This window comes from Ambystoma mexicanum, chromosome 12, assembly GCF_040938575.1.
Source record: "Ambystoma mexicanum isolate Mex_15411 chromosome 12, UKY_AmexF1_1, whole genome shotgun sequence".
Lineage (NCBI taxonomy): Eukaryota > Metazoa > Chordata > Amphibia > Caudata > Ambystomatidae > Ambystoma > Ambystoma mexicanum.
Window position 1 is genome coordinate 33,993,406 of NC_090936.1, and position 17,581 is coordinate 34,010,986.

General features: G+C 46.4%; 1 protein-coding gene across 2 annotated transcripts in view; it reads left to right on the top strand.

The window, feature by feature from the left end:
• LOC138513217 (phytanoyl-CoA dioxygenase, peroxisomal-like) overlaps positions 1-17,581 on the top strand; it is a 157,797-nt gene that overhangs the window by 30,278 nt on the left and 109,938 nt on the right. Inside the window, exons 2-3 of one of the 2 annotated variants that reach the window (XM_069627871.1) lie at positions 2,123-2,178; positions 14,832-14,942. In XM_069627871.1, coding sequence (XP_069483972.1) covers positions 2,123-2,178; positions 14,832-14,942 — 167 coding nt within the window. Of the gene's footprint in view, positions 1-2,122; positions 2,179-12,468; positions 12,716-14,831; positions 14,943-17,581 lie in introns of those variants that run through there. The other variant, XM_069627872.1, reaches the window with a different exon arrangement.

Consider the following 17,581-nt stretch of genomic DNA (forward strand, 5'->3'; position numbering starts at 1 on the left):
TATTTAGGCAAAGACAAATAATTTCAATTAAATTATGGAACTAGGATAATGATATCTGCCATAAATATAGCAAATAGTATTACATTTTTATGTAATACGGTTTACACAAAACATTTTATGCAATTGTCGTCAACTTTTCAGTTACATAAATGTCATTTAAATAGTCTTCCCTTCTAATTATGTCAGGTGCAATCTTGACTCTTCCTGCAGGAGTGATGCTGGCCCACCAGACCCCCTAAGTCTGCCTGCCTAACCGTCTCTCAGCAGATAAAACTACCAAGCTGGCAAACCCAAAGGGAAAGGGGAATTGGAGAACAAAACAAAGACAGATCTTCACTGTATTGCACTGATGCCCTCTGGTACTGGATTACTCGCCTCAGTGTCTGTGAAATCTAGGGAAAACAATAACATATAGATGTTGATATATAACTGATAAATATGTCTACTATTTCTTTTACTATGATTTGTTTTCTTTCTAATAAATACCTGTTGCCTATGCTATAATGCTGATAGGCTTTCTTTTCAGATGGTGTTGAGTAGATACTTCTGTAGATCTTGAGTAACTTATTTCTTATTAAATATTTCCTAAAACTTCTTAACCAGGTTTTCCTCGAATTCTAATAAAAATAACTTGCTGCCAGAATTCGAATTAACTTCCTCTGAAAATGTCTTGCAATATTGCAATTGCTAAAAATGTCTCTTTATATTTTCTTCATATATCAGAATAAATGTCTTTATATTTTAAAAGGAATTGTAATAACCTTAACTGAAACGCTTCTGACTTAACTAAACTTCTTTATCTTCAAAAATCAAATAAAGTCTGTTCACTCTTCTTTAAAACTCTGCTGGTGCCTTTTAGACTTGCACGCACGTAATACGATGACTACTGTACTTAAATAGGAACCACGCATTAATCTGATGCATCCCTTATAGTCTAACGTACCGCGCCTCCTTCCAACGCCTTCTTTTCTGAAAAACTCAACCGCGTATTCATCCGACGCTTACTTCCTTGAGAAACGAGCCGCGCTTTCATCCGACGCTTGATTTCTTGACAGACGAACCGCGCATCCATCCGACGCTTGTTTTCTTGACAAAACGAACCGCGCACTGCTTCCGTAATAGAAATGACGTGTACGCGACGGCACGTAATGAACGTAAGGTTCTTTACTCTAACCTTACTAATAACGACAAAAGCGAGACAAAGATACGCTTGCGCAAGCAACTAACTAATTAGATAAAGTTACAAGTACAGCCCGATCTTAACTGTATTTGTAAAAAAATATATACTTTTAATAAACCGCGCATATGTTAGTAGATTAGCATCGCGCATATTAAAACTTAACACAAAAATGTATATACGCAATATGCAGATTTCAGATAATAAAACGGAATCAAATCTGATAATAGAAAATACAGTTTCTTAATTACGTCTTTTTCCAAAAAGAAAAGGCAAATGAACTTCACTCAATTTCATATATCTTGAAAGAGTGAATCACTTAGCTTGCTTCATCTGTATCTTCACTGCTTCCTAGAAAGTCTTGAATTCAAAGTCTTTTCTTCTGAAGTTTTGGAAATCTTTGTAACTCTTCTTAGTATCAGCAAACTATAAATATTTTTAAAACATACTCTTAGAGCTAAGTAGTCTGCGATCTGCCACTAAGACAGCTAAAATGAAAGGCAGTTTAGAACTCTGACCAACATTCCAAATTACCTCATAATCTTTGTACTCCAATCACTGCTGCAGAAAGGACCCTCCATCTTGCTTTGGGGAAATAAGCGATTCCTGAAAATTGCATTAAGGAATTTTTGTACAAGTTCTATTTCTAACCCAAACATCACACTACTAAAGTAAAACTACATCCACAGGGTTTTATTTCTAAATGATGAATTCTTAATTTAATGTGTAAGCAAATGAAGTCTTTGAAAATTACATTGGAATTCTAACAGTATGTCTTTTAAGGTTGTGGACCTTTGAAACTCTAGAAATGTACCATGGAATCCTGACAGATTATGAATAACAGTGATAATTCCTTCGAAGGACAATTTAGATCACAAGATAAATGTTGTGTTGGCAATTTTTGTGTGTTCCTGCAAATACTACTTTCCTTCAATAATGTTTCAGACACCCGTACAAACATCGACCCAGGTTGTGAATGCGACGTATCCGGCAGAGTTTCGGTAAGCGAGATTTTAATGTATTGCTGATCGTATGTCATGGTTGTGTTTGCATGTGGAATGATAAGGGGGGGCATTTAACAATGGGCAGTAAAAATAGCTCTACTGGAATGAAGACTCATGAAAATAAAGACATAAAAGTAACTTACTAAACAATGCAAAAAATGAATAATGCAAAGATAACCCTATTTCACCATTCAAATTAAAAAAACTTGAAATGGAGCAAAACAATAAAGCAAATCGCTTGTGGCCGGGGTTGTATGGCTGAGAGCAAATATGAAGGGCTGTGTTTAGTGCCCAAGGTAAGGCAGGGCGAGATTCCCACTCTTTTCAAAGTAAACCTGGTACGAATGGAAATGGGGGAGGGGACAAAATGAATGATTGCTGCGCTTCGCTCGGTGTGCAGGAGTAACTTTCCTGTAACGACAAATTAAAAAGCATCCATAGACCCCTTTTTAGAATATGATATTTGAGCATGAGGTTAATTTGACTTAATTCATTTCCATGTTATCTGCTTTGAATGTTTACATTACTTTCAATGCACAATGTCTTATCTTTTACATTTGTATTGCTTTAGTTGTGATTCCTGGGATTAGATCCCATATAACCATTTTAACATTAGGAGAAATGTGTAGTGTAACATACTATACAGCACTTTTAAATCCAGTAGTGCACTGATGACTTGATTAATGAGGTGCACATGGATTTATTTTGCAAATCGTTTTTTTTTTTATGTTCAAGTTTTTCTGTTTTGATCTGGGGATTTAGTGCTATGTAGTAAGGCAATCCCTACATTTTGTTTTCCTTCAGTTTAATGTGTCCTCTCCTACAGAGAGGACATGGGCCAGGCCAAACCAATCCAAGCAACCAACAAAAGGAAATAATTCCTGGCCCTCTAGTGGCAAGGGTGCTGGCACAGTTCAGAATTCAGTACCCTTGCCACTAGAGCGCTGGCAGCCCTTCCCTTGTAATGGTGGCTTGGATTTCAAGATGGTGCCCATGGTGCAGATCCTTCAAGCTTTGGCGATGCACGATTGGCTCGTATCGCTAGATCTGCAGGACCACTACTACACTACACTTTCAGGTCGCTATCTGCCCCAAACATCAGAACTGCCTTTGTTTTGTAAAGGAAAGCACTTTTACTACCATTCGCACTGCTCCCATTCGTTCTGGCTTTTGACTTTGGCCCCAGCGTATGCACAAATGTCTTGGAATTGTTTGCAACGAATCTTCACAGAAGGAAAGTGCATACCTTTCTCTACCTTGAGGACTAACTTTTTTGAGCCGAGTCACAGGACACTGTGCTCAAGGACCATGGGACAACCTGTAAACTCCTCTATACATCAGGCATTCCCATCAACTTGAAGTAGTTATTTGGATTTTCCATCCTCCTGGCACACCTCATATATAATCCCAATATTTAAAATGGGCGATTGCGCACTACCAGCCAATTATAGATCGATAGCTATTTTGGACGTCTCTAGCAAATGATTTGGCTCCCTAATACTCCAGGATCTTGATGTATGGGTTGAGAAACTAAACCTGCTTTCTCACCTTCAAGTTGGGTTCAGAAGAGCTCTTCGGACATCTCTAAATGGCATTGTTATAGGCCATTTATTTGTCCAAGTAAAAAAAGTGCCTTTGGCACAGTATATATAGCCTTGATCGATACGAATAGCATATTCGATCAGGATATACGTGAGAAATCTTGGGCAAAACTACTGAAGTGGGATGTTCCAGCTCCTCAGGTCCAAAATCTGACAAGAGCGGGTGTGTTGACACAACCTATCAGTACTTTTATTGGTTTACGACAAGGTTATGTGCTCGCACCCCCACAATTTGATTTATACCTACCTGACCTTGATGAGATAAGAGCTTTAAATTCAAATAGGTACTACCAGAATCAACGTGCTCACCTTTTGTTCCTGACTTGCTATTCATTTTTTGGAATTTTTATTTTTGTTGGCAGACGCAAATGACATACACGCACAGCAGAGCAATTATGAAATAACAATCTGAGTAATCCACAGCATACAGTGGCACAAATGAGCAGTTAGAAATAGACACATGGAGAATGCAGCACTACAGAACTTCTAGTGTCAAAGCACATGGCAACACTATTTACAGTGAGTCGTCTACAGAGGAGTGGGCGTCAAGGCCATTGAGATAACTATTAAAGGCAGTCCAAATGTTTTTAGGCCGGGATCGGGACGGGAGGGTGCTAATGTATTCCTCCTCGCAGTTCCGAGACCAAGTCAATAAATTCAGCCATTTCCGGAAGGTAGGGGGGAGCGTAGCATTTCCAGTTCTGTAAAACACACTTTTTGGCAATTATACAGCACACATTTAAGAGTTTAGCCGCTTCTCTGGCCCCCTCACCACCCCACACCCCAAATAGTACCCCCAGGGGGTCAGGCTCAATAACAGTATCGCAGATTTCGGACAGAGTTTTCAGGATCTCGTCCCAGAATGGGGCTAGCCGCGGGCAGTCCCAAAAAATGTGGAGATGGCCCGCATCCTCCGCGCCACAGCGAGGGCAGAGCCGTCGGTCGGAGCGAACGAACCTGGAGAGCCTGCGCCGGGTGTAGTATAGCCTATTCAGTAGTTTATACTGTATAGTGCGGTATCAAAAGTTCAGGGAGACCCTCCTAGTGTGGGAGCACATTTTCCCCCATAGTTGGTCCGTGATTTCTACCTCCAGTTCGGAAGCCTAATCGTCCCGCACCCTAAAGAGCTGCAGTGTGGCAGTTGTGAGAAGGAGTTTATATAGTGAGGATACTACCCTGCGGGCCCCACCACAGTTGGCAATGTAGGACATCTCGGGGGAGTCGGGACGTTCGTTGGGAAACTCGGGCCAAGCATCGCAGAATGCAGCGCAGAGTCTGTAGTACTGTAGCAGTTCCATTGGTGATCCCGAGTGGCCCGGCTTCCAAGTCTGTGGTGTTATAAATAGCCCATCCGGGTAGAAGTCAATTGGGGCTAGGTACCCCAGGTTCCGCCAGTGTCGTGCTAGGGCTATGTCGTTCGTGGGTTCCAGCCCGGGGAACTGCCAGGCGGGGAGCCACTTATAGTATGGGCGTTCCTCAATGCCTTCAGCAAATATCCGCTTCCAGGCCAATAGGGTGGTTCGGACTGGGTCTATGGGTGAGTCTGGCTCGTAACGTCGGTGTAAAATTAAGGTCATTATATTGGTGCCAGATGCAGCAAGGGTTTCTAGCTTGACATGCGGGCGAGAGGGGTGAGGGGGGCCCGGGTACCAGTAGGTGGCAAACTGTGCCTGGGCTGCGATCCAGTACCGCATCAGGTCAGGAGCAGTGAACCCACCTTTCTCGTAGGGAAGAGTCATGGCAGTCCATTTTTTGCATACTGCTCCAGAATGCCACAGGAACTGCGCGCACAGTTTGTATAGGTCAGCGAAGTACTTCTTGCTGGGCCATATGGGGACATTTGTGAATGTGTACAACAATTTGGGGAGCAATACCATTTAAACCTGTGACAATCTCCCTGCCAGTGACAGCGGGAGAGAGCACCAGCGTGCTATTTTGGTCTCTGCCAATTCTGCCGCGACTAGGTAGTTAGCTAAGAGGGCTTCTTTGGTCAGGGACACCTGAATTCCCAGATATTTAATCCCGTCAGGGGACCACCAGAGCGGGTACTCCGTGGTAGGTTGGAGCGTAGAGCCCGTGAGGAGATTTGGTATAATTGATGGTGAAGCCAGAGTATGTACCAATACGAGTGATATCACGCAAAATAGGGTCAAGGTGGAGGTCTGGATCTCTGATGAACAGCAGCACGTCATCTGCGTAGAGTGAGATAATTTCGGGGGTGCCCTGTAGTCGTATCCCTTTGCGTGAGTTGCATTCCCTGACAAAGTCCGCCATAGGCTCAATGGCCAGTGCGAACATTATCGGGGAGAACGGGCATCCCTGGCGGGTGCCTCTGAAGAGAGGGAACAAGGCGGACGTTTGAGAATTGACACGGACCCTGGCAACCGGGGAGGTATACAGCAGTCTGATATATGCAAGCATCCTAGGCCCAATGCCCATGGTCTCCAGGACCAACCACATGTACTTCCAGGATACCATATCGAAGGCCTTCTGGGCATCTAGGGTGACCGCGACTGCACTCACATCTTGATTGATGCATGCCATAACGTTAAGAAGCCTCCTGATATTATGTGACATGGATCTCCCAGGCACGAAACCTGACTGGTCGTTGTGCACCATGAATGGCATAACAGGTAGGAAGCGGTTAGCGATCACCTTGGCAAAGATTTTTGTATCCAAGTTCATGAGTGAAAGGGGCCGGTATGATGCACAGTCATCGCTAGGCTTACCAGGCTTGAGCAGGACCGTAATAACGGGCTCGCGTAATGACGAGGGAAGGGATCCCAGCCGGAGTGACTCATTCCACACCCCAAGCAACTCGGGGGGCCAGTATAGCCACATGCTCCTGATAGAATTCCGCCATTAGCTCGTCAGGGACCGGCGCCTTTCCTTTTTGGAGACTAGAGATGGCCTCCACAATTTCTTCTAATGTAACAGGGGAATCCAATTGGTCTCTTGTCGCTGGAGAGACGATAGTGGTAGGGATCTGTTCTAGGAGCTCCCGCATCTGGGAGTCACTGTGGTCAGGAGGCTGAGAGTACAGTTCAGAGTAGAAGCCTGTGAAGACCTCGAGGATATGCTGATCAGACCACTGCATCGTCCCCTGACTGTCCTTAACACAGGTAATTTGGGATTGGCCCCACTCCCTCCTCGCCAAAGCGGCCAGCGTTTTGCCGGGTCTGTCACCCTTGCCGTATTTCCGTGCAGCCTGTGGCCGGCTGAAATACTGCACTTCCCTATTGGCCTGCTCATTGAAGGTCTTGAGCTCCTCTCTGATCTGGGAGAGGACACCAGGGTCGACAGAGGCCGGATGTGCTTGCTCCAGGTCCCGTAGTTTGGCTTCAGTGCGGGACAGGGTGGCTCTAATGGTTTTGAGGACTCCTGACTCCCTGGAGATGGATGCCCCTCTAATGAAGGCTTTGAAGGCATCCCAACGGACCCCCAGGGTGGTGGCCTGTGGCAAATTGTGCTCAAAGTAGGACTGAATATCAGCGAGGATATCTGCCCTGAAGACAATGTCCTGCAGGGCGCCTGATTTGAAGCGCCATGTGTTGATGGTGGGAGCCGGTATTCCCAGTTCTAGGCATATCGAGATCGGTGAGTGGTCAGACAGTGTGCGTGCAAGTATACATGATTCCCAACATAGGGCCGGATAATAGGAACAGATCGATCCTGGAGGAACTGTCATGCACTGATGAGTAATAAGTATATTCCCGCGTTTGCGGATGTAAAGCCCTCCATGCATTGTGAATGTCGAGTGTCACGCTGGGGGTCAGGAGTCTACGCGCTGCGCCTGGCAGGGGCCTGGTGGCTGTACCAGTCCTGTCCAACATGGCCTCAAGAATGAAGTTCATATCCCCACCCCAGATGATCGGCACTCCCACGTACCCCAGCAGTATGGATACCACCTGGTCAATACATTCGGGAGAATCAACATTAGGACCATAGGTGTTCACCAACAAATAGTCCCTGTTGACAATGGCGCAGTGCAGCCCAGTGTATCTCCCCTCAGGATCTATGTAACTCTTGTGTAGGACAAATTTAAGTGACTTATGGATCAACGTCAACACTCCTCTGGCACGTGTGGAATATGAGGTGAAATATCTGTGAGGCCCCCAGGTTGGCGCTATACTCCTAGCCAGTGGACCCGTGGAATGTGTCTCCTGCAGGAGCAGTATTTTGTAGCCGTGCTGGCATATGCCATAATCCTGCAACCCTTGGTGTAGTTGCTTAGGTCCCGCACATTCCAGGACATTATCGTTACCGGCATTTTAATTATCTAAATAATATACACTTAGACAAAGAGCCCATGGAGTGCTTTTCTTGCATAGGTGACACTTGCGCCCATGACTACCAAGATGTGCCACAGCCTCTGGAGCCCCGGCACAGCTACTCAATCCCCAAGTGCTCCTAAACAGCGCAGTTATAAGCATCACAGAGGTCTAATGTACATCCCACCACTGCTGCCGCAATTCAGATGTGAGACTGAGCCATCTCTAATGCGGATGCCCTAGTGTATCGCGTTCTGCCAACCCGCCCCTGCCTTTTACTATAACATTTCTCCAGTCCCCAACAGTACCACCCCCCGCCTTCACTGCCCACCCCCAACTTGCAGGGTAGATCCCCCACCCCCCAATGCAGGCGTCACCAATTAGAAGTAGAGGTCGGCGGCGAAGCCCAACAGGGCTACGTCCTTCCAGTGCCCAACAGGGGCCAAAAAACAGTGAAAACCAACAAAACATGAATTTTGCAATTGCAGTAAGGTGTGCTGTTGCCGTGTGGGCGGCTCTTAGCATAACATGTAGGACAACGAGGGCTGTCAGAGGCAGGTTCTGCGATGGACGGATCTTAAGACAGCGTCCCATTACCAGCTGGCCATTGCAGGCGAGACAAGACTGGAGAGGCGACTAGGGTTCATGGCAAGTTCGATGCCCCTTGGGGCCAGAAGATCAGTGTCGGCCGTACCCGGGCCGGATCTCAGCCCGATCGGGCGCTGAAGGAACCTGGTTCGCTGAATTCACAGTACATTGTTGCCATGGGCACGTTCCGACTCTCGGATTTACTCGAGAGGTAGATTTCGTCCGGGTAGTGGCTCACTAGGTTAACCGTCGTCGGCGAGGTCCCCAACTGGGTTGGGAAGCGATAGATGCATCTCAATGAATTTCACCGCTTCTTCTGGGACAGTGAAGAAGTACAGTTTACCATTGTGTGTAATTATGAGGCGCGCTGGGGATAGGATGGCGTACGGAACATTGCTTTCTCTAAGCAGCTTCTTGACTCTGAACTGGCGCCTCTCCTGCTGCACCGCTACCGAGAAGTCTGGAAAGATCCTAATAGTGTGTGAATCAAGGCGCAGGTCTCCCTTCTCACGCGACAGGCAGAGGATGAGATCTCTGTCCCGATAGTTGAGAATCCTGGCTATAATGGGCCTGGGGATGTCGCCCGGCTTGGGTCTTGGTGACAGAGCTCGGTGAGCGCGCTCAACTGTGAAGTATGGTGACAGAGCAGGGTTTCCCAGAAGATCTTTGAATAATGTTTCCACAGCATCCTCCATGCGCCCCTTAAGAGCACTCTCAGGGACCCTTATAATTCGTAAGTTATTTCTGCGAGAGCACGATTCAAAGTCGTCACACTTTGCTCGCACACTCTTCATGTCGCGCGACAGGGAGGCAACAGTGTCCTGTAATACATGTATGTCATCCTCATTAGTAGATGTCTGATTCTTAGCGTCAGTAATCCTGGTCCCCGCCTGATCCATCCGTGTTTTTAAAGAGGCGACATTGGCGTTGATGTCATCCAATTTCTCGTTAAAGGAAGCGAAATTTTTAGCCATCGATTCCATGAGTGTAGTCAAATCAGGGGGCGTGGCAGTGGGATGGCGTTCAACCTCCTGCTCCTCCTGTGTGGGTGAGTCACGACACCCCTCTCCCCTCGGGACAGCTCTGGCCAATCTATCCATGGCTCCCCCCTTGGAGGTCCCCCATGACTTATTTGGCATCGTGGATTCAGCCCCAGGAGCGGCGCAGACCAAAAGTGTAGACACTGAGGGAGGGAGCGTGGCCCATGGACCGTGGGGCCAAGGGGCAGATGTTGATTTCCCACTAACAGCAGGGGAAGTAGGTTCCAGTAGAGAGAGAGTCAAGATGGCCACAGCCGGTGTGCTAGCATGGGGCTGCCCCTGGGTCCAGAAGAGGGAGGGCGCCGGCCCCTAGGGCCAACAGTTGCAGAAGTTGTGTTGTTGGGCACGTCCCAGTGCATGCAGGGGGTTAGGGACCGGTCCGCCAATCCCACTCCACGAGGAGCCCAGACACTGTGTATCAGGTGTGAAATGGGGGCAGGCATTTAGTGTTCACAGGGCTCACTAGGGCTGTACTGGAGTTCCCCTTAAATTGCCATATTGTCCATTGTAATGGCTGATGTTATGCCAAATGACAGTAGGTTTGAGGAGTGGTCGGAGAGTGTATCTGGAGGCACGGAGGTCGCTAATATATGCTGCAGAATGTTCACTGACCCCACAGTATAGCCGATTCAGAAGCTTGATTTATATATGTGGGAACAGTATGTATATTTTCACTGGTCGGATGGCCACAGGTCGGATTCTTTGTCCTCCAAGTGTTGTGCATGCCACAATGATGCAGCGGGAAGGTGCGATCCTCAGACCAAGTCAGCGCCGCGGGGGCGTGAAAGGTGCCTTTCAAGGGATCCTCCTGCGGCCCGCCCTCCAAAGCACGTAGGTCAGGCTCCGGACCAGATCCGGAGAGTGTATGGGCCCTGTGGCCCCAGATGAGCAGCGGGGCAGTGGGGAAAGCAGAAGAAGCAGGGGGGGCGCTGTGGTCGTCCAGAGCGGGACCCCTCCCCCGCACCTCACCTGAACGGCGCGGTCCCACTCGTCCTCGAGACCCACCGGATCAGCCTCGCAGCTCAGCCGCGGCACATCCACCCCTTGTGGGTCGGCGGTGGAGGTTCTGCACCTTATGAAGGAAGGGGGCCGGGGCGCGCACCCGCGACGGCCCCAGCAGGAAACTGCTTGCAACGCGGCCTGCTCAGGGGGGGGGCGGCCGCGGACAGCGGCGCAGGCACAGTGCCCTGATTGGGCCGTGCACAGCCCAGCGGGGCTCCCACAGGGATGGGCGGAGTCCACAGGAGTTGCGCCTCACCTCCCGCCGCCGCTCAGCGCACCGGACCCCGGCAAGGAGGGGACAGGGGCCGGGCCAACGCCGCGGCCTCAACGAGGCTGTAGGCCGCTGCAAGAGGGGGCCCGTTCACGGGCTTCCAGAGTCCGATTCAAACCGGAATTTCACAGACTGCGGCCCATCACCAAGGGGCAGCAGCCCAGCTGTAGAATGTGTGTACTAGACGCAGGCGAACGCAGATGCAAGCAGATGTCAGCCAGGCCCACACGGAGCTCGAGGGCTAAGCAGCCATCATGCGCTGCTCCATACCCCTTTCCCCCCCGCCCGACTTGCTATTCATTGACCAAACCCCACTAGGTCTGCAAAGAAAAGAAAATCTGTTTGCAGAATACATGATCATAAATAATCGTGTGATCAACGGCCCAAATCGAATATAGTTATTTATTACAACACATATAAACCAAAGTCAATGCATTGGGTGGCAGGTGATTTGAAGTTGGAAGGGTTCCCTCTATGCATTATTTGGGTTTCAGACTTTCCAAAACTGCTTCCAAATCTGAATAACTCAAAGTGAGATCCAAAATTGCTCCCTTATTAGCCCAAATCAAGAGGTTTTTGTAAGATTTTCTCGCTTCTTCCGATCCTATTAGTCTACCTTGCCAAAGTTGAACCCTCTTTAATCTATTGATTGGAGGTTTCACAGTTAGATTTGGGCGATTTCCATAACACAGTACAAGGTGTCTTATGGAAGCGGGTACTTAACCTACCGCTTTCTATCCTGAATCCTATCATTAGACATGAAATGGGCTTTGTCTCATTGAATACCAAGATTATCTGGAAAAAATGATGCCTATATCTAAAAATCTTATCTCCTCCCCATTATTCACTCCATATAGACCTCGCTGATATGTTGAAACCATATTCCGTTTCTTATTTCTGAATCTGGCAATTTTATGAACACCATCTTGTAAAAAGAGTCTGGACCTGAGCAATTGGTTAACAATCCAATGAAAATTAAGAAGCTACTATATGAATATGACTGGCAGCTTTCTATAGTGTGTCTAGGTTCTTACAAAATGTACAAGGGTTATGCTGCTTTGTTTAGACTGAGAGACCAGCTTCCTAGCTATTTGGGTCTCTTTCTTTATAGTCGGGTTAGAAATGCGGTTTAAATTTAACCAGCGACCTACTCTTAAATGTAAAGGACTACGACTTGCAGTCACTGCTCATGCTTGCAGGCTGTGTGACAATCATGATGAAATGGTCTTTGAAACATTTTACGTTGTTTTTCTCCAAGACCTCTCCTCTACGACTACATTTCACCCCATATATGCACATTGATTTTACTGACGCAATGCAATCCTTGTGGTCTCGGCTGATGGAAGGACACAGTGTTTCTTTGCTTTTGACCTTGTGTAAGTTTTTGATGTTTTTGGATTGCTGCAAGAAGAAATTTGAATGATCAGTAGTGTCCTCTGTCCCGCTGTACTTGATGTGCATTTCTTTTCAGATTTATATGTATGAAAAAATTACCATATTATTCGTTTTTATAGGTGTGATCTAATTTTTGGGCAGACGAACAGAAAGTTGATTGTCTGATGCAGGGAATGTGCCTGGACATGGAATAGAGGAACACCAGTCAAGAAGGGGGAGGAAAAGAAGACCAAAGAGGAGCTTAGGTTCAACAGGAAGAAGCACAGCCTGACAGTTTGTGACCTCAACACACGAAGAAGCAGCCAGTGATGGGGAAGTGAGCAGGAGCAGGGGAAGGAGGCACACTCAAGACCCTGAATGGGAGAGGTAGAGGAAACATAGGGCAATTATGATTGGTTATTTATAACGTGCTTAATACCTGGAGGTTTCTAAGTGCGGACTCTGGGATCGAACCTGTGTTGTTCCGCGTCGTCTTTCTTCCAAGGCGAGCGCGTTGCCCCTCAGCTATCCTCCTGGTGCTAAGGAGAGAGGGCCAGAAGAAAGTTAGAGGGAAGGAAGAAAGGGCAAGTGGGCTGATAGCAGAAAGCAAGGCACACTTATTGCGAGACGGGAGATTGGGTGGGGAGCAGAAGAGGGAGATGACCCGGGAAGGAGCAAGGGAGTAAGAACTCTGTAGAAGAAAAAGGAGTGGAAAGATAAAACATTGTATAGGGGAGGTGAGAGCAGGAGAAAGAGGTGTCAGGCTCAAAAACCAGAGACAAAGGTGTAAGAGAGTGCTTCATAGAGTCAGGAAAGAAAGTTAGTCAGACAGCAAGAATATCCATCTTGGAGAGTGATATGAATGCTCGGAGAACGAGAGTGAAAAGAAAGGAGGGAAGATATGCGATAAGAGTGACAAGGAGGTTGGGACGACAGATTAAGAGTAGGGAGAAGCATTGCAGCAGTGCTGGGGGGAAAGGAAGATTGTAGAGAATTAATGCATAAGGGAAGAGTAGAGAACTTGTAGAAACTGGAACGCTCGAGGGGAGAGGAGCAGGAGTGGGGAAATATAGAAGTCGCGTCACCCTTTGTGAGGAGATAAAAAGTGAACTGAGAATTTAGTAGGAGTCTTGTAGGGTGAAGGGTACACTGGAAGAAGAGGGAGATGAATGAGAAGTTAAGTGAAAAATATGCCACAACTGGAGAAAACACACAGCAAGAGAACGCTGAGAGAGGAAAAACAGAAAATGGAAAAAGCCACCTTGGTGGGGATTTAGAGCAGAAAGTAATACACACACAGAGATGAGTATGGGTTCCCAGAATACAGGAGGAGGAACAGGATCAGGCAACCAGAGCCCTGGAAGAAACAATAGCCTGGAAAGCAGGAAATTGAAGAGACTGCACCCCAAGGCCCAATACCATCAAAATAAGTCGGGACTGTGTCGGAAGAACATATGCAATGACAACAGGAAAGTGCGTGAAATGACCCTTACCCAATTGACAGACAGCCCTTAATCCTGAAATGGAACAACTGGGAAGTTGTGACCTAACTCGGGGGAAGATGATACAGAGGAAAGTGTGAGGATGGGTGAACTGATCCTTTGCTATGTCTCACAGGCATAGTAATTGAATTTCTCCTCTCCTTGGACCTGTCTAGATGACATATTGAAACAGGTCTTGGGTTTGCTGGTCCCTATTAGGGTAGAGCAATTACTAAAGCTATTTCGAGGTGGATTCTTCTGAGCATAAAATTAGCTATTGGTGAAGTTGTTCCAGGGGGGTCTCAAGGCCACCCCGCCAGTGGGTAAGCAGCTACTTCAGCTTTACAGAGGGGGTGATCTTCCAAACGCTCTACGTGTGCCTCTTTGCATACCTTCACAATGTATTACCGCACCAGGGTTGTGAGGTCTGCGTTGCAGCATTTCCTGTTATATGGGCTGCATTCTTGCTGTTCTTCCTACCTCCATTCTGTCTTTTGACACGGCTTTGGGTGTCTTTCAAAGATGAGGAATCTCAGGGAGGAATGTATCCATTACAAGATAAAAATTAATGACCTTTGGTATTCTTCCTGATGGATACAATCGAAAGTTTTACAGTTATTGTTGTGACACTTCTGCCATTTCTTGCTATTGTCGAAAGACAAAACGTTGGAAATGGCTGCCTATACCCTAATTTCGGACACAGTGTGTATAGATGTTAAAATGCATCAAGTTGCTAAAAGCAAGCTGAAAAACTCGAGTTCTGGGGTTTTAAGTTTGTTCGCGACGCGTTAAATACAATATGCAAATGTGATGTATCTTCTCACTGAGTGGATGGTTGTTGTAGGATGGAGATTGTGTTATGGATGGAAACACCCAATAAAATGGTTACAGTAGCATGTCTATGTGAAAGCTGTTACATAGTTAATGTGATTTTTACATTTGTATGCTACACTTTGAATTCGCGACGTTTTACCAGACTAGTGTTTTGTATCTTAAGGTTGTCTTTCCTTTTATCGCCACAGGTACACCCTGGATAATAACCTCCTGTCCCCAGACCAGAGACTTTTTTATGAAGAAAATGGGTTTCTTGTTATTAAAAATCTGGTTTCGCCCAATGACATCGAAAGGTTCAGGTATTCAATTTGATTGCATTTACTACAGAAGGCACTGTGGGTTGTTTTTGTCTGTGAGTGTGCTGTGGTTGGGCTTAAGAAGGATGGGACCCTGGTTTGCCCATAGACTGTGATACTGCAAGTCTACTTGAGTTTGGTACAAGATTGATTGCTGTTTGTCTCTACTGAAGTACATATTTCACATACAACCAACATAAACCTATCCTCAACTCCGCCAATTACAAAAGGACTGGTAACGTTGGCCTGGTAAGGTTAGATTCCATCAGCACAAAATATTGTCACGTGTCAGGAGGAGCAGCTATAACCTTTTTACAACTCTTGTTAAGCGTCCCCAGGTAGAACTATGAATGTGCACTTGTGAGACACGTCATACCATATGAAACTAATTTGATGCTGTGAGAAAAATTCCTGACTGCTCAGGAAAATGTACCATTCTTATTTTTGAGGTCTCGCAAGAGACCTTGCTCCCTGCCGACATATTGCAGATACACATTTCAAGCATGATGTGTACATTCTACTGAAAGCTCACTTCTAACGGGCCACTTTTTAAAAAGCTAGTCAAGGTGTGTCAACCTTTAAAAGAACAAGTTACTTACCAATGGTAACGTTCTTTCGATTGGATGTTCCTCCAACGTATTCCTCATCTTAGATGTATTCCATCCAGCTTTGCTGCTCTTCGGAAATTCTTTCGGCAGCGGGCGCCGTGCGTCGAGGTCGCTGAGTCGATGGTCCCTCGAAGGCCTCCGTCGAGGGTGACGTCATCGTGTGCTATAAGTAGCATGCGCCGCACCCGTTGGCCTCAGTTCTGTTTTTCCCCCTTTTTATCTTTGATCTTGTACTGTGTAGATTGTGCCGGCAGACAGGTATGAGCCTTGCGAGATTTGAGATAGCAGTAACCCGGAAAAATCTACAGAGGGGTAGGTTGGGTGGGCGTTGAGGAATACGTTGGAGGAACATCCAATCGAAACGTTACCAGTTGGTAAGTAACTTGTTCTTCGAGTGGATTGTGTCCTCCAACGTATTTCTTATCTTAGATAGACTCCCAAAGCAGTATGGACAATTCCTCTGGAGGAGGGGGTAGATTTTTCGATACTCTTAGATGGTTGAGTATAGTACTGCTTTTCCAAAAGTTAGCTCCTTAGACTGGGAAGCATCCAGTTTATAGAATTTTGAGAAGGTGTGTAGCGAAGACCAAGTTGCTGCTTCGCAAATGGATCTTATTGGAACACCTGTTTGAAGGGCCGTGGAGGAGGCGATGCCTCTGGTGGAATGAGCCCTTAACCCTTCCGGGGGGTCTTTTTGAGCTAGTCTGTATTTGTTTTGTTTTTTTATTTGTTTATATATTTGATATTGCGCGCCAAACCCATGGGTAGCCGGGCGCAGTAGAACAAGATAACTTTAGCTTAGTTACAAAGGAAGTCAGATAAGTACATATACATACATATATCAAACAAGTAATATATAGTTACTGCAATACTGGGTACAGTGTAGTGGTAGGCAGTTGGCAGGTTATGTTACAGATTAAAGGATAATGTCAAAGGAGGTACAATGAGGGGTCAGTGGGTAATCAGGTTAACATTCTGTAGCATTCTGAAATGCAAAGCACAATCCAGCGTGAAATTGTCTGTTTTGTCACCAATGGACCCAGTTTCCTTCCTGTGTAACCTATAAACAGCTGGTTGTCCACTCTAAGTCTGGAAAGTCTAGAGATGTAAAAGCTTAAAGCTCTTTTCGGATCCAACCTGTGTAATCTTTCCTCCTTCGAAGGATGGGGTGGAGGATAGAATGTGGGTAAGACAATTTTCTGACTTAAATGAAAATCAGATATTACTTTCGATAAAAATGATGGTTTTACCCTCAACACAACTCTGTCCTTATGGAACACAGTATAGGGTGGCCCAGAAGACCGTGCCTGCAATTCGCTCACTCTTCTTGCTGATGTTCGAGCAACCAAGAAGGCTGTTTTCCACGTTAGTAATCTTAATGGACACGTGTGCATAGGCTCAAAAGGAGCACACATCAAGAATTTTGGGACTAAATTTAGATCCTAGATCGGTACTTGAAATGGGTGAGGAGGAAACACATTAGTGAGTCCTTTTAAGAATTGTATTATCAAAGGAATTTTGAAGTAGGAGCATTCTTCCGATGAGCGCTTGAAAATGGAAAGCGCCGCAAGGTAACCTTTTATTGTTCCGATATTCAGAACTCTATTTGCTAGGGTCAGTCAGAAGGAAAGATAATACTTCCGGGATAGAACATAGAAAAGGATCAACATTCTTTTCTCTGCACCAGTTGCAAAACTTTTTCCATCGGCAACGGTATAGAGACTTTGTTTCTGGCCTTCTTGCCGAAAGCAACACCTCCATAACGTCATCTGGAAGGTTCCAATCCCTGTATCTCAGCCTTTCAGATACCAAGCATGAAGGTTGAGCGTTTTGACCTCTGGATGGAGAACCTGACCTTCCATTTGCGAGAGAAGGTTCTCTCTCTGAGGAAGACGTACTGGAGGGCAGATGGACATGTCTAGAAGGTCCGATACCACGTTCTCCTGGCCCAATCCGGGGCAATTGGGATCATGCGGCTCCGAAACCCTCTCAGCCTCCTGAGGAATGACGGGAATCGGAGGGAACGCGTACAAT